Source organism: Chiroxiphia lanceolata, chromosome 16 (assembly GCF_009829145.1).
Source record: "Chiroxiphia lanceolata isolate bChiLan1 chromosome 16, bChiLan1.pri, whole genome shotgun sequence".
Classification (NCBI taxonomy): Eukaryota; Metazoa; Chordata; class Aves; order Passeriformes; family Pipridae; genus Chiroxiphia; species Chiroxiphia lanceolata.
In genome coordinates this window covers 9588763-9605914 of record NC_045652.1, presented here as the reverse complement: position 1 = coordinate 9605914, position 17152 = coordinate 9588763, and the positions used below count along the sequence as shown (strand labels likewise).

The 17152-nt window shown below is 40.9% G+C and overlaps 2 protein-coding genes across 3 annotated transcripts; one reads left to right on the top strand and one right to left on the bottom strand.

Annotated features, from left to right (window-relative positions):
- The first annotated feature begins 47 nt into the window (after positions 1-47).
- On the top strand, positions 48-3741 carry AIMP2 (aminoacyl tRNA synthetase complex interacting multifunctional protein 2). The gene is made up of 4 exons (XM_032704036.1): positions 48-199; positions 1702-1908; positions 2435-2666; positions 3128-3741. The coding sequence occupies exons 1-4, from the start codon at positions 80-82 to the stop codon at positions 3511-3513; spliced, it is 945 nt and encodes a 314-aa protein (XP_032559927.1). The 5' UTR covers positions 48-79; the 3' UTR covers positions 3514-3741.
- Positions 3742-3847: 106 nt separating this feature from the next.
- EIF2AK1 (eukaryotic translation initiation factor 2 alpha kinase 1) lies at positions 3848-16947 on the bottom strand. Of its 2 annotated transcripts, none has more exons than XM_032704030.1 (15): positions 16826-16945; positions 16258-16416; positions 14370-14506; positions 13656-13687; positions 13104-13203; positions 12239-12319; positions 11739-11838; positions 10214-10265; positions 9164-9533; positions 8018-8129; positions 6590-6696; positions 5292-5412; positions 5100-5179; positions 4491-4724; positions 3848-4048 (listed from the first exon to the last, which is right to left on the bottom strand). In XM_032704030.1, the coding sequence occupies exons 1-15, from the start codon at positions 16908-16910 to the stop codon at positions 3926-3928; spliced, it is 1893 nt and encodes a 630-aa protein (XP_032559921.1). In that variant the 5' UTR covers positions 16911-16945; the 3' UTR covers positions 3848-3925. The 2 variants fall into 2 exon arrangements, 1 of the variants encoding a protein (XP_032559921.1); XR_004359901.1 differs by having other exon boundaries at positions 3938-4048; positions 4491-4720; positions 16826-16947.
- Positions 16948-17152: the final 205 nt, after the last annotated feature.

Here is a 17152-nt window from a genome sequence, read left to right as displayed (position 1 = left end):
TGCCGTCCCTTACGGCCCAATGGGCGCGGGGATGGGCGGGCCGGCGGCGGGCGCGGGCGCGGGGCAGGCGGGGGCCGCCATGCGCACGATGTACAAGGTGCGGCCGCTGCAGAGCGCGGAGCTGCCGCCGGGGCACCTGCCCACCTGCATGTACCGCCTGCCCAACCTGCACCGCGCCCCCGGCACCGCCGCCCCGCAGGTAACGAGCGGGGGAGCGCCGGGGGGGACGCGTGGAAGGATGTGCTCGGGCCGCGGCCCGCGCCGCTCGGCCCTGCGGCGCCGGCTCCCCGCCGCCAGCGGCTCGTCCCGGGGTTAAATAAGCTCAGCGATTTCAGGAGCTTCTCTGTAATGTTTTTAAAGCTTTCGGTGGTTGTCAGCTTGGCTTTTCTGGGCTCTCGCGTCCCCGTCTGGGTTTCTGTGCCCGATGGCCGTGCCCTGCTCCCTGCCCGCCCGGCGGTCCGGCCTCCTTCCTCTGCTGCATCATCGCTCCGCTGGCTCTGCCCCTTTTCTTCACCCAGCTCCACACCCTCCATTTCGAGTTTCAGCTGCTTCTTTCTTAAATAAGGAAAACATCCGAAATCCTGCCATACATCGGTCTAGCTGATCACAGTCTCTCTCTAGTGCCGGGAATGCTCTGAATTCTCCCGGGCCGCTCGTGCCCGGTTTTAGCTCGATGGCATCACATGTTTTCAGTGAGGACTTGCTGTGCCCTCCCCCGGGTGGAGATACTGAGCACGAGTAGACTTGGGCAGAACTTCACTGGAACGATTACTAAGATGCCTTCCCATTCCAACAGCAAGCTGTTACCTACCTGTCTCTTCTCAGAGTGGTTTTCACTTCAAGAAATTGTGTACTAGTTAAATAATGGTCACTTAAGAGGCCTTTCCTTGTCTTGTCTTTGAGACTGTTAAGTGGGTATAAAGATTCTACTTGGATATCATATTTGCTATCTATCTGTTAGGCTGAAAGTAGTAGTTTGCATTATAGGTTGGGTTTCATAATCCTTATTCAGGACACTTAGAAATGGATTACATAAAGATTTTTCTTTAACGTTAGTCTAAGTTTGTAGACTTAAAACCTCCCACAGGAATACATTTTTCATCTTTTAAAGGAGGTTGTAAGGTAAGAGGCTTCTGATGTAATTGAGATAACAATAAGCTGTATTGGTATTAATATGTAACAAAGCCCGTGGTCTTTTTTCCTCTATATTCTCTGAAACAAAGAATGACTACATAAAGTGATTTCATACAATACACCATTCAGAGTTTTTTACTTTTATTAACTGCCTGAATTGTCAAAAGTGTCCTTGTTTGGCAGCCTCAGCACAAACTTACCCATCTGCTCTTCTGGGCTGAAGAGATCCTGACAAGCTAACTTAAACTTCCTTTTTTCAGTTTTCATTCAACACTTCACTGCCAGCTTTTAAGTTCTGTGTTTGTGGTCTGATTTTTACTACGTTATGGAGTTTGCTGTAGTTAATGCTTTAAAAATATGTTAAGCAGGAGGATTTCAGAGATTGATTAAGTAACCCATCATACCACAGTCATACTGACAAGAGATGCAAGCCCGTGACATTGGCGATGTTCTGGTTATTTGAATGTGCTTGAAGTCTTTCAAAACTTCTTGTCAAGTGAGCCATGGATGATTTTGACACTGAGCTGAGTGAGCATTTATGTGGCCTTGTTTTTCTCTCTCCTCTAGGAAGAGGTTGACCCATCACTTCAAGCTCTCGAGTCCCGCCAGGAAGAGATTCTCAAGCGGTTGTACGAACTGAAGAGTGCTGTGGATGGGCTCTCAAAGATGATACAAACCCCAGATGCTGACTTTGATGTAACAAATATCATTCAAAGTGATGAATTCTCTCCTTTGACAGCAAATGGAGGAGATTTAGATTTGATGCTCGGAAAGGTAAGTTTGGTTGGGCAGGTACATTGGTAGGTACTTTCTCAACACTCAGTTTTCAGGGCTGGAAGGCTGGCATTAAAACCTGGGACACTCAGAACTGAATGTTCTCTTGTATCCTTGCAGATAACCTACAACTACCATTTCATTTTGTACATCCAGATTATAGATACCAACATTTAGAAGTACTAATCCTATATATGCTCATTTGGATACAATTGCAAGCTAGAACTGTTAATTTTGACATTACAACAGCTGGTTTCTTGTTTGTTACTAAACTGGGAGTTTTAACTTTGGCTTCAGATTGGACTAGAATTTACCTCAGCCATGTCCTTGAATTATGTGTTGAGGAAGAAAGATGTTTAAAGGTTTAAACAAGTTTTAAATGTCCAAACTTGAATTGATTTACTTGAATATCATTACAATTTGATATAGACATACATGGCTATGTACATTTTGGTGTCAAATGAAAGCACTACTTACAAGTATGATCTGGAATGTGGCTTTGCTGAATGTTTTACTTTCCATTCAGGATTATGGTGCCCTGAAAGATGTTGTCATCAATGCAAATCCTTCCCAACCTCCACTGTCCTTGTTAGTGCTACACAGTCTGCTTTGTGAACGGTACAAAATATTATCAGCTGTCCACACACATTCATCAGTGAAAAGTGTGCCAGAAAACCTCCTGAAATGCTTTGGAGAGCAGACTAAGAAGCAGCCACGTCATGAGTATCAGTTGGGCTTTACTCTGATTTGGAAAGATGGTAAGAATGAAATTTGTAGACCAATATTGTACAGTAGGTGAGAAAATGAAACTTGTGCTGTAAAACCTCGCCACCAGCTGCCTTGGTGTCTTTGTGCTGGCACGAGGTGGATATGTAGTGCAGGTAACATTTTTGCTCTCTTTTCCTGGCTGTGAACAGTGACAGCACAGAGAAAGATTCTGGTTTGTAGTTACAGCTGTTAATATGCATATGGCATTGACAGGGTTGTTTGTACCCACAGGGTATTTTTGTGGTTTTCACTTTCTACAAATAAGGTAGCTAGAATAGAAATTAAGTGGGAGATTTGGCTCAAGTTTTCAAGAAGTGATCTCTTTATCCTAGAAGGCTGAAAACTGTTCGTCAGGCTCATGATGTTAACAGTGTTGCTGGCATCACAAGTAAAATACCTCATGGATTTGCCATTCTATGTAACTTTTTTTTTTTCCTTGTGTTAATTTCAGTTCCAAAGCCCCAGATGAAGTTCAGCATCCAAACAATGTGCCCCATAGAAGGAGAAGGGAACATCGCTCGCTTCCTCTTTTCCCTGTTTGGCCCCAAGTACAACGCAGTTACCTCAACCCTGATCGACAGCTGGGTGGACACGGCCATCTTCCAGCTGCAGGAGGGCAGCAGCAAGGAGAGGGGAGCAGTGCTGCGCTCCATGAACGCTGCCCTGGGCAAGAGCTCGTGGCTGGTGGGCAGCGAGCTGTCGGTGGCAGACGTGGTGGCCTGGTGTGCCCTGCAGCACACGGGCACTGCCAACGCCGCCCCCGCCAACGTGCAGAAGTGGATGAAGTCCTGTGAGAACCTGGCACCTTTCAGCTCTGTGATGAAGCTGCTCAAGTGAGCCTGTGCTCCTCAGACGGGTGTCATTTTAATCTTGTTCCACCTCAGGCCTGCTGTAGTGTGTGAGTCCTTTCTGGGCTCTGTATTTATGTTCCGCACTTGGACGGAATTCTGAAGTCAATAAAAACACTACAGCTGCCTTTTGAGTGTGACCTTCCTCTTTTGTACCTGATGCATAACATGTGTGTTTGTTAAATGATTTTAAGATGTGTAAATTAGTCCTGTGTAAGTACAAGCTGTGCTCTTAATTTCTCCTGTGCAACATGAATCCTTTCTCTTGACCACAGCTTTCTGAACAAAGGCAGAAGGAAGAAGACCTTTAAAGGACAGCAAAATGAAAATGCATTGAAATATTTTATGTAAAAAAGAAACATTTTATTTAACTTAGCAATATACAATAGTTCTTCCTGTACTCAAACAGGAGAGCCTAGTCTCATGTGTTCATCTTGCTCTTCAGAAAGGAGTCTTATTCTCTCCCTCAGCTTCTCTATTTCTTCCTCTTGCTGTCGCACCTTCTGTTGTAGGTTAGAAATAACCTGAAAATGAGAGTCAGTTCACTTCAGCTGGAGCCAGGCAAGGGTAGAGCCTTCCTCATCTGTTTGGATTGCATTTACAATCCACTACAGCCACATGCTGCAGCACCACAGCTACTCTGCACACTTGATACCACACATTAGTCCACAAAGTAGTAGGACAAGGAAATGGAAAAATGATAAAACGATTCTGCAGATGTGATGAAAAGCTTCAAAAGCTTTTCTGACCTATAATAATACATCTCAACTGTCCAGTCTTCATAAAGTTACTGACAGTTAATAACCATTTATCACTGCAAGGACACCAGAAACATTAATACAGCGGCCTATGTAATCATGAAAAGTCTCAATCACACACCCTGAAGTTCAAACAACTGTATCCAGGCAGGGATACAAAGGGCATTTCCTTTCCCCTGGGAGGGCTGAGGTTACTGGCATCACTTACATGATCTGTGGTGTGGAACAGTTCACTGTCCCGAAGCTGAGCAGCAGTTGGTCTGTCTGTGGAGCTCTGACTGGTGAGGAGTTCCACATACTTGGCTTGAGTGGGCCATTGCTTGGAGAAAGTCTGAGGAATTTGGCCAGTCCTTAAATGCGTAAGAACAATTGTTCTTTCCATTTCTGTTCCAAATGGCTGGAAGAGTTCTAGCAGGATAACACCCATGCTGTACATGTCTGACTGGGAATGGAGTGAAGAGAAAGTTCTGTGGTAACTGCTATTTTCCTCATTAAAAAGTCATGATGTGAAAAAGTTTCACAACAATGAAGTTTGATGATGATAGGAAAAGTATTGTGATACTACTAAAGGAACACAAATTCAAACCTATATTATATTCTCAAGATGATATTAAAAACAATTTTTGCATTAATAGTAAACTAGAAGGCAATGTTGAAATCCATGTTTCAACAAAAACATTAGTAACAGTAGGAGGAATATTTATGCATTTACCAAATACTATGTATTTGCCTACAGAAAGGTTTGATTTATTCCAATTATCTATCATGTGTTAATAGGAATAAACCCAAACAAACCCACAAAACCAAAGCTCCCTACCTTGAAATCATAGTGAGATCCCTGCAGTTGTTCTGGTGAGGCATAGAGGCAAGTCCCCACTCCTGAAGTGTGTGTCAGTCCTTTAAAAAAGTCAATTTAGACTTAGCTAGTGCTGTTACCCTTTCACTTAACAGTTTAATACTTAATGATTTTAATATAAACACTGAAGCTCATTAAGCTTTTTTCTCTTACCATTTACCCTTTCTGTCTGAAACCACTGGTCTGCATCATCCCAAAGGAGGTCTTTGCAGGCTAATCCAAAGTCACCTATTTTTACCTGATGATCTGATCCATGTAGAAAGATATTTCTGGGCTACAAAACAAGACAGAGAACAATTTAAAAACATATCTATATAAAGAACTATGAAATTTCAGCTGTTTCAAAGTCTATAAAATCCAGTGTTTCACAAGTACAAGATAACTATTTAACACTTTGAGCAGTGACAAAAAATAGTCATTGCTGATACCAAATTATGTGTTAGCAACACCATTTGGGCTGAAAGACCATGTATCTAGAAGGAAAAAAAGGAAAAAAAGCAAAACAGGAAAACCCCAAAGATTTACTGGAGAGATAAAGTACTTTTTTTTCTCCAGCAAAAAATGGGAAATTTGCAGAACAGCAGTCAAACAGGAACAGGCAAGAGTAGACAGGAAATTAGACAGAGTGATGTAGCAGAAGGATGACTAAACACCACTGGGCTAGACATGATGTAAAACAAAATACACTTTCCTGTGTGATAAGCACAGCTGCAATGTGCTGCTTGGTTCTGGAAAGCTGCCATGAAAAAGAGCCAAATTATGAGAGACTTGAGAGCTCTGAGTGGGAAAACTGAAATAGTTCTATTCATGTATTTTGGCTTTAGGACCACTAGGGATGAGAGGTATCTAGAAAGAAAGACACTTGCTCAGGGGGCAGAAAGGAAATAGCTGATCTTCTGTTGGAGTATAAAGTAGATGTGAATCCCCACTCTTCATTTCTTCAATGCAGTTTCTTCTATTTAAAAGATGCAGCACTTTTGAACAAGTTCCTGGGCTTCTCATATCCACTGAAGTAAAGACATGATCCAGGACACCCACCCACTGGACCTCTGTCCTCAGCAACTCACATGCTGAAAGACTTTCTTAAGACTATTATCACAGAAATTACTGTCTCTGCAAGGTGTCTGCAAAATCACCATTAGGGGAATGTGTGGTGAAAACAATGAGCACTGGCTCAAAACCAGGCTCACAGGAACTCTATGGAATTCTGGAATTCTTTATACAACTACCAGGACTTCAGACATTTCCACACCTTAATCATAATCCACTTGTAAGTCAATTTAATCGAGTATGGTACTGCTTTAGAGGAGATAGTGTATTTTTCCATATGTAACAACTAAATTCTTAAGAGCCCAGGTCATGTCCAATGCAATATGAAATTGCTTTCACTCTCCCATAATGTGAGCTACCTTTGTTTTCTTCAACCTCAAGTAATAATTTGATGAACTTACTTTAATGTCTCGATGCATCACCCCCATGCTGTGGATGTAGCAAACTCCTTCTACTAACTGTTGAAAAATTTTCATTGTCCAGGGGACATCCACGAGCTGGTATGGACCTTAAAACAATTGACATTATTTCAGCTAATTGTACTGTGTTATCTAAGTTTATGGTGGTATGTCTTGTTGAATTCTGTTTATTTATGCTGTGGAATAAATTTTTAACAGAATGAGCGTATTTTAAATATGGATTTTCCTTTTTGCATCCTAATCCTTCTGCTGTTGTGCTGCCCTCTGAAATTCCCAATCTCCTCTGGCTGTAGCTGTCCTTAATAAACCTGGGCATCTCATTGTTTTTATCATTTCTCACATGACTGTTTTATTAACCTACGTTGTCTTCCTGCTCTGATGACCCACATCTAATGTGTCTGTTGCCCCTTTGAGCACTCACCATTTACTCACACTTGGATTTCTCTCTCTTCATGTCTAACCTGGGGTAACATTCACTCTTCCTCTCCTGTCACCCCTGAAAGTGTGTGAAAATGATGTTTTGCAAGGGCAAATGCCCTAAATAATTCTGTCATTTCCTGATCAGGAACATCATTTTTTAGTTCATAAAGGCTAAAAGCCTATGGCTACAGGAGAGATTAGTGGAAATCAGCCCATAGTTCACTGGTAAACCTGACTCCATGACTGAAGAGAAGAACAGATTTATCTCAATAATGATTAAAACTAAGATGAAACATTAATCATGCACTTCATGTTTTACAATCTGTTACACACATGCTTTTTTTATACAGCCACCCCAGGGAATGGAACATGTCTCTAATGCTTTAAGAGCATTAGACTTGTTCTTCCAAATGTCAACAGTTATTGGTGCCTGCTTGGTATCAGGGCCTGAGAACTCCACTGAGACTCAGGCAAAGTACATGTGAGATCCTTTAGACCTACTACAAATTAGCCTGCATAGCATTTTTGATTCTTGGGAACAAACTTTTAAGTTTGTTGTAACCTGTCAGGATCAAATAATGTATTTGTATTTTCCACAGCAGACAAATTAGCCTTAAAACAGCTGAGAAAAAAGTAGATTCTGTCAATAAAAAAAAAAACTATTACAAAAAAGGAGTATTGCCCAGACACTGATCTCCCCAGGTAACAACTATGCCTCAGGCACAGAGTCATTCTTTTTTGAAGAGTTGTCTAAAACTTGGGAATTTAAATCCTTTTACCAACATCTATCATACAGAAATTCAGTACAAGCTGCTATTTGATTAAGTGACTAAAGCAACTCATGATGAAGATCTGTATTATGAGCTGCTGAAGTAAAATAAAATCAGGCAACTGGACTTCCAATGACCAAAAAAACCCACCAAAAAAACCCCAAGTAATTATGTGCTTTACAATGAATAAGTAAATGTCTAGGACAGGGATGAATCTTACTGGAATTTTCCTCTGCTCTCTTGTTGCATCTTTTATTACGGTCAACAATCCAATCCCACAAGGACAGTTCACACAACTGCATTTGTATATAAAGCATCAAACGATACTCCACCTAAGAGAAAAATAATGGGCCATGATTTTGCCACTGTAATATGAACAGTATTTCCTTAGTTATTGTCTTTAAAGCTAATAAACCCAATATTTATTAAAAATCCCCTCAAGAACCAGACACTGAAATGACATCAAGTACAGTATTACTAAACTACTGCATTCAAGAAGCAGATGCAACAATGCTATCTGGTTTGGGGGATTTTTTTTTTTGTTCCTCAAATTTTAACAATTGTTATATGATAAAAGCTAACAAACCTGCCAGATACATACTTTAATATTCAAATTGGAGTTTAAATACTTCTAGATATACTGAACAGAGGTTCATTCCAACTTGATAGTATAAAATACTATAAAATAGAAAAAAAAACCCAAACAATTAACTTCTTGATATGAAATCATAGAATTGTTCAGGTTGGTCCAACCATCTTTACCATGAATATGTAGCTTAGTTTCTGATAATGTACCAGTTCATCTGATAACCTGGACAACTCAAGCAGACACCTTTAAAACCAGATTTCTTGCAAGAGGGAACTCCAAATTGTAGCAGAAGCTTGAAACATTCCAGAGCTGGTTGTGTTACACAAAACATATCAGCATGGTATAAATGCTAACAGAGTTTTATAAGCACAGGCCATTCCCTGCCCAAAGCTGCTTTTCTCTTTTTCACATGTACCCCTACACTGTATGGGCACCACATGGCACACAGACACTTCCACCAATAACATCTGCATGAGCCATCATTGCTGAATGCTGAAGTTTGATGGGGCTGTTTTATGCAGCACTAGTATTTTTTTATTCATGTAGGTACTTTAAAATGACTCAAGATGACTAACACATGGAAACTTTCTCATACATGCTGAATTTTGCCAGCTCCTCTGGTCAGCTTCCTTGTCATGGTGTTTGTTACCCACTGAACTTTTGGCTCTCACTCTTTCACATTTATCATTATAAATCATTCCACTGTCTACCAAACTGCTTTACAAACATCACTTAATTAGACAGCAGGTAAGTATATTTAAAGAGAACTGTATTTACCTCAAACTCTCCACAGAGAGCTACATCATTCTTGGAGCATTCCTCAGTGCAGGACTGATTTTCCATCCCAGCATCTTGATCCATACTGGAATGAGGTCCCCATGGTGAATGATTTTTCACATCACTTGACATACTGCTAACATTATTTACAGAGTCCTCTGGTAATTGTATGGAAAATTCACATTTCTTTGGTTTCACAGACTCTTTACTGTTGCTGTTTGTAAAAGCATTCCTTTCGTCTATATTTTGCACTGATTCACTCCCCAGATTTCTGAGACTGGTACTGTCACAGGACTTCTCCTCTTGTGAAGTAAGGTCAGCAAAGATTATTGAACTGTCACTTTCCACACTCTGAATGTGACAGCGATCACTGAAAATAAAAAAGGGAGAAAAATTCAAATAAGTACAGAGTTTCATCTGTTTGTCATACACCAAACTGAAAACTTTTCTTTTTTGTAATTGCAAACTGCACTCCCAAGTAAGAGTTCAGCTGCTTCTCCACATAAAACTCCAGGATTACATAACTGGCAGTGCAGGTTCCAGCCACTGTAATACCTTCCCCCAGCAGGGATTTGGGACAGCTGACCCAGACAGCTCTGTGTCCCAGAGACAGTCCTGGCACACAGCATTCACTGGACATGCACGAGGCACCTCCAGCCCTTTGAATTTAGGAAGTTACACTCTATTCCTCACACAATTCCATCTCATTGGAAGGGCTCACCACACTTCTGGGAAGCAGAAGGTCCCATCACTCCAATATGACCCCACAGCACTAATCATTGTTTCTGACTGGCACAGAACCTTTGAAGTGAACTGGAAGCCCAGTGCTACATCCTGGCACTCAGAAGCTGAGAGAGCCAAAGGAGGCAAAAGTATCTTCAGCTTATGCAACAAGAGGACAAACACTGACAAAGATAATTCTGACTCTTTTAGTTATAATTTGGAAGCAAAAAGCATCACATGCTGAATTCTGTAGACTTTTAACGTTACTTAAAAAAAAAGCCTTCTGTTAAAGTCAAATACATTACCACTGACATTTGTAATACTCACTTGCTACTCTCTTGCTCCAAAGATAATGGCAGCAACTCCATTATTGTTTTAGCTGTTGGATGAAAAGATAAATATGGTATTTTATAAAATAAAAAATGTATGCATATATTTACTAAAAATTAGCATTTCTGCTGCTGCAAAAGGTGCTTGGTAAGTCAACTAAGAAGAAACCCTAATATGTATTTCATTTCTCTTTAAATGAAAATATATGTTGAATAAAGTCACTAAAAGGGTTGTACTGGGCTCTCAGATATTTACTTAGATTGCACCTTTAAAAAGGCAGCCTGTTAAAAATAAGGCTTACATGACACAGTTAAAGAAGCAGCTCCACAAGGCCCCAGCCTTCACATCATGCTGCTGCTGTTTTGAAGACATTTGATATTTGGGAAATAATTTTCATGAAAATGGTATTTTTATGTGAACAAGATGGTTTTTTTAGCACACTGAAGCAAATATAAAAACACCAATCTTGTAAGACAAGGAAAATCACTAAGTATCACAGACCCCATCTACAGATCTCATTATGTACTTACATTATCACCACTAAATACTTGTGACAGATCCCTAGCACTAAACAGTTGCATCTTTTGAGATTCTCCAGATCATTGGTTAAAAAATTTTGCCTGTTTTACTATAAAATTCCTATGCATTTTCTTTTGTGGTTATAGCTGGCTGGGCAACAAGTCACTGACTTGGAAAGCAATAAAGCCATACAGAGCACAACCAAACCTCCCACTAAGAGAGGATCAAAGATTTAACTGCTCAAGGCATTCAGGGAAAGGACAAGAAAGGGACCAGTGGATTAGGGCTGCAAAGGGACTAAAGGATGGAATGTGGAGAGCTGAGAACAAAGAAACTGAAGAGAAGAAAAAAGAGGCTGAGAAGGTGTAAAATGAACACAAAAGTAGGTAGATTCTCAACAGTTACAGACAGGAGCCGATACACAAAAAGACCTGGTTCCTCTGTCAGTGAAACACAATTCATCAAATTTAAAAACTCTTATGTGGAAAGCGAAGTAGGAGTTTGTTTTTTTTTTCTGAGATAGCAAGAGAAGCATAGAGGGAGACTTATTCTAGTTTTGCTACAACTCTGCAGCTTCAAAACATTTTTAATTTTTTTTTCTCCTATTCATCACTTTCCCCCCCAATATCTGAAGTGGCTCATTGCCCAGTATCCATCCACTTGTCAACTCACTTCTTGCCTTAAAAGGTTTAATGGAAATTAATGCAATGGCATTGCACTGAACTTCACACAACTTTAAAATCCTCCTCATATATTACCAGAAGTCAAGCTAATACTTCCACAGTTCCAAATCTACCATTAAGCAACAGATAAGTTATTTGGTAAGGAGGGACTGAAGTGCACATATGGAGCTGGTGATCGATCACCTCTAATTTTCCTTTCCTATGGTTGTTTTAACAAGGGGGAAAAATAGTTATTTTATCAGACAAGGCATACTCTCCTGCAAATAACAGCACAGAGGTTGTAAGATGCAAGCAAGAATTACACAATATGCTGTACTTTCCTTTTGGATGGACTGTTTGGACTTGTTCCATCCAAGCAGTGTGGTAGCCTACAATGTTGGGATGCTGCAGCCCAGCCAGCACTTTAACTTCTCGTAGCACCTAAAAAGACCAGAAAAACCCCCAGTGTGACAGTTCTGAGTGCTTAGTAAACACAAAAGATAACAAAAAAATAACAGTTTCTCACAGAGAAAGAACAGATAAGATTATTACAGTAACAGAGAAAATTTGGAAGCTTTAAAACAAACTGTGATTTTTGTGGTCGCAGAGATGATCAAATTAAAGTAATTAATATGCTTCTTTTAATGGACTTAAATACGTCTCATTTAATTTTTTAAGTAGGCATTGACAGGGTCAAACCTTTAGAAACCCAGAATGCATAAAAAATTGTATTAACATTTTTAATGTTTTGGGAAATACTAATTGCATTAATAAATTACATCAGAAGAAGCTACAACCAACAAGGAGTTACAACAGGGACAAAACACAGAAAGAAGAATACCTTCATGCAATCTGTTCTTGTAGCCTTCTTAATTTTAATTTTTTTAATAGCATAGAACTGACCATCTAACTTGTTTCTGACCTGAAATACAATAGCAATAGAACAAAATTAGATGTTAACGTGTTTAGATTAATTAATTAAATCCTTTAGAACCTACTACTTTCTAAAAATTAATTTCTGCACTCCATTGATAGGGAGCCTCACTTCTATCAGAGAATGAAACTGGGTTTAGGCCCCAGCTGGGTAAGATAAGGACACTGTACTGTTGTCTTCTTTGAGGACTGCAAACATCTAATCCAACCTCTGTGAAATACATACCCTTGCAGCTAACTTTCCATCAATTAGAAAATACTGATAGGTCCTGAAAGGTGCTTAAACAGGTTCTCAATAAATATGTGAGACCACAACTGTCCTTTACATATGGTATGCACCACATGGGGAACCTCAGGCTGGCCACACACTACAAGTATTTAATACACTTCAACATTCGGTTGGACAGCTTATGCTCATTTTAAGCTGATTTTTTTCAAGCAGCCACAACTGAAGCATTGGGGTGTGCAGAGTAATCAGTTCCTGAGGCTGCTTAAAGTTAATATATCACAATATTTCACATGTGAAATAAGGAGCTTTCATTCACTTTAAGAGTCAGAATACACACAGTAAAACATCTGATATATCCTGCTTCTGACAAATTGAAAACTAACCACAACTGACCATCTTTTAAAAGGAAACACCAACTTCCTTCCAAGGTGCAGATTTGCAACTCTTCTATTCAAAAAACCCACTACAGTCAAAGCAGTAACTCTAAATTCCAAATTAAAACTAGACATAAACAGATCAGTTATAAATGGGAGGTAAAGAATACCTTGTATACTTTGCCATATCCTCCTTTTCCCAGCCTTGCAACCTCATCAAATTCATTCAAGTATCGTGAAGTCTGTGCTTCAAAGTGAACTTCTTTTTCCCTAATCAGAAACAGTTAGGCTGCATTAAACTAAATTACAACTTGTAAGTAAGGTAAAGGTGCACACATTCTAGAAATACTATTCAATTATGAAAACTGACATTATCATTCTGTACCAGCCACTGTTTCAGTGAATACTTGAAAACCAGCAGACTGCAAGAGTGTGCACATGTGCTACAAACCCACCTTCCGTGTTAACAGAAGTATTCAGAATGTTTGTGTTACATTTAGGCCTGATAAATCTTGTTTTCCTGAATGGTGGCACCGAATGTAAGAGTTGTACTGAAGGAGGAATTTTCATCAGATAATTCTGAAAATTTGGAGAGATTTTTACTTTTTTTCCTATGTTTCAGAACCAAAATATGAAATGCAGTATTAATTAAATTCAGAGTGGAACACAAAACTTTAGGGAGGGAGTTAAATTTAGTATTTCTACATGCTTTGAATACATACCCAATTGCCTGAAGCTCTCTGTTATCCAGTTCCTAAGAAACAACAAAATCCAACATGAAGACGTGCCATACAGAAAGAATAACAGATCTATTGTGCCACCAGCACAGACAGCTTAATCAAAACAGAAACTACAACCATGTTCTTACAAGAAAATGAGGTTACTGACAGCCATTCACATGCTGCAGAGAAAGCTTCACCAAATTAAAGTATTATTATCCCGCTGGTAATCTGTTAACATCTCTCTACTAGAGAGATTACTGCCCTCTCACAATTCTGCTGGCAAACAGGATAAAATGAGGGCTCTAAAATGTGCTTAAGACAAAATTAACTAGCTTAGGTCGAGCAGCAAGAGAAGCAAACTGGTCTGATTCAGCCTGAAGCACAGTACAAAAATTATGCCCTGCACTAATGTAAATACAAGGGTGTTAACAAAACCAACAGTTTAAAGTTGAAAATGGATGTCTGTCCGTTTTCAAAAAAAAGCTGTAGCAATACTTAAAACACCTTGCCTGTGCTTATAAACATTTTAACTACTTCCTTAAGGGTACAAAATATTGATGGCTTCAAAAACTTTGGTTTGCACCAACAGAACCAGAACATGCCATCCCAAACAACTCTGAGTAATTACTAAAACAACTCAATCCATTATTAAAAGAACCCCCAAACAAAAGCTCCTTAATGCAGAGGTTGCCAAAGACTTGTAACAAAGCTTACCCCGTTAAGTATTTGTTGATTAGCTGCTTTCATCAGCTCAGTAATGGCTCTATTGTGCTGCAGTCTTACAGTACTAAATTCATCACAGAAGGCAAAAGGAGAGAGCAGCCCCGTTCTTGTGAAAGCCTGCCGAAGTACTGCACAAAGGAACAGAGAAAGGTTAGACACATTAAATACAGCCTGCCAATAAGACCATGTAAATGAGAAACTTTATTGGAAAGGTAACACATCTGAAAAACTGAACGGTCCCTCCTACTCTAATGCTGGTTCCGTACTCTTTGCAATAAAAACTAATTAAATCCAAAGTCGAGCTGCTCTCTGAGAATTCCTTTGCATTTGCCAAGCCCTTCAGGGTCATAAATGCATCTCCTTTTCTTCCCCATTTCAGCTGATGAATTATACAAACATCCACCCCTTCACTTACATTTTACTTTTGGACTAATTTTTATCAGTGAAAAGAAAAAATTCAAACCAGGTTCATCAATTAAAATGACTCATTTATAATCAAAAGTGGTAACGTCAAGATTTTCTGATTCCCATCCAAACCCACAGACTTGTGCACATCCTCATAATAAAGAATGAAGTCACTCCCTTCTACCACCACCCCAAGCACCTCATCTTTCTAAGCTGGGGTAAAACAACTGTGACAGACAAAAAACCCTAACAAATGCTGGAGATGGGTGCAACTGCAGAGATGCTACAAAAAGGTAAAGTTTTAGGACTTCCAAGGCCTTAAAACAAGCCTGCTCATAAAAGTTTTTTAAGGTGTTTCTTTGGTACCAGTATTTCACAAATCAGCCTATTATTTGATCTTTTAAAGGAGATAAAGTGTATGGGAAGTGAACCAGCAAGGAATCAGGAATTTTGCTACACAAGCCTTACGAGACAGTTACACACACTAGAGAAGTGGGAAAACCCCACCCATGAGAACATGAATACACGAGGCAAAACCACAAAACAGACAAAACTATTAGAGTATGGGTTTCTCTTACTCATAGAATCTGTACTATCTGGGAAATAGGTTTAAATTATACCAAGGGAGGAACGTAATTTTCCATATATAAGTACACACAAGCACCTACACACTTTGGAAGATGTCCAGGTTGTTTTTTAATGTTCCTCTCACAAAAGGAGGAATTTTGGTAGGGTTTTTTTCCCCAATATTTTTTTGCTTGGTAAATATGAAGACCCAGGGCCAAACATCTATATCAGACTTCAAGAACAAAAAAAAACTCTACAGTTGTCTGCACTGTTGTTACTGGATGTTATAAATGGCTTCAATTTTAACTATGAACTATCAGATTTTATTTTCTACAATCATGTACAGTAATGAGAAAAACCTTAGATATTGTTTCTCAAATGCATTAAGTCTATGCCTAAATGAACAAAATACTCAAGGTAAGTCACACACCAAGAAGACAGGTTTTAAAAGTAACACTTCACACTTAAAGATGTGACCTCCCTGAATGAAAAAGACTTTACTGCAAAATAAAGGATTTTCCCAGAACACAATTCTGAAAAACTTACTGAAGACTATGCTACAGCTAATTATTTATAAATATTTTTATTAAATTCCTCTTCTACTTCTGTTTTTAGATCACATTTAACAGTTACATAATTTACACTGCTGCCCTTCTCATGATGCAACTCACATGATCCTTACAACTGTCTGATCCTTACATCTGCAGCAATATTCTGTTACTGTTTTCAAAATAAGACAAGCTGTCATTCCCAATTAAGTTGATTCAGGCTATTCATCCTCTTCACAGAATTACTCTTGTCCCAACGGGATGAAACCTACAGCTTTGTATTGATATTACACTGCAGTTCTGCACAGGATATTGCTGTAAGGCAGTTTAAGAGACAGGAAGGAACTACTCTTACTAACTTCGGAACAAACACCTCGAATGTACGGGGTTGTGCGTGTACATGTGGCAGAGATGCTCCAGCAGCGACACAAGCAGCAGCTGGTTTTGGATGGTCGAAGTGAACTTCACGAACTTTTGCGACCCGTTTGCAACTCGCAGCTCCGCCGGCACATCGGACTCTGGAAGGGGACAGGCAGACGAATGAACTTAGGTCTCGGTACACGCCTATTGACCTAAACATCAAAACAACCTACAACCCACAACAGCTTCACCACAACCCTGGCTCACAAAAGAGGCACCACGTGAGCTGCCGCTGAGCGAGTCGGTTAAGACGCTAATTAGGAAGCCAATTAATTTTTCTAAGCGTGCACGGAAAGCAGCTGCCCGGGGAGGACGAGGCGCTCCGTGCCCGGAGAGGGGGAGCTCGCCCCGCGACCGCAGGGCAGGGCCTGCCCGCTCTTGCATCACCCTCAGAGTGCAGGGGAAGGCAGCGGCGCCGCGCTCCTGCCCGCCCCGCCAGCCGGGGGGAGCCGGGGCAAAAGGCCGCCCTCCCCGCTGCCCCCCAGGGCCGCCCCCGGCCCCGCTTACCGTCAAAACGCGGCTCCGGGTTCTCCTCAGGGAACTCGATGGCGGGCGGCGCCCGCAGAGCCGCGGCCCTCCCGCCCCGCCACATGCCTGGCACCCCGGGGCCCTCCGCTCTGCGCGGCGGGGCCCGCCCGCCTTCCCCGGGGGCGGCCCAGGGGGCCGGGCCAGCCCTTATGGCCGCTCTTTGAGCTCGGAGCGATAAAACATGAACCGGAGGGACAAGCCGGAGAGGGGGGAACTGCGGCGCGGGGAGGCGGGGACGGGCGGGCGCTCGCACCGCAGGTCCGTGGCGGGGAACGGAGCGTCCCCTCCCCTCCCCTCCGCCCGGGC

Excerpts from the sequence above, each read along its gene's own strand:
- EIF2AK1 (XM_032704030.1), bottom strand. The coding sequence starts at position 16,910 with ATGTGGCGGGGCGGGAGGGCCGCGGCTCTGCGGGCGCCGCCCGCCATC. Across the intron at positions 10,266-11,738 it reads CCAAACAGTCCATCCAAAAG|CTAAAACAATAATGGAGTTG; the intron begins GAAAGTACAGCA and ends TTCATCCAACAG. Across the intron at positions 4,049-4,490 it reads TGTTCCACACCACAGATCAT|GTTATTTCTAACCTACAACA; the intron begins GTAAGTGATGCC and ends TCTCATTTTCAG.
- AIMP2 (XM_032704036.1), top strand. The coding sequence starts at position 80 with ATGCGCACGATGTACAAGGTGCGGCCGCTGCAGAGCGCGGAGCTGCCG. Across the intron at positions 1,909-2,434 it reads TAGATTTGATGCTCGGAAAG|GATTATGGTGCCCTGAAAGA; the intron begins GTAAGTTTGGTT and ends CTTTCCATTCAG. Across the intron at positions 2,667-3,127 it reads TACTCTGATTTGGAAAGATG|TTCCAAAGCCCCAGATGAAG; the intron begins GTAAGAATGAAA and ends TGTTAATTTCAG.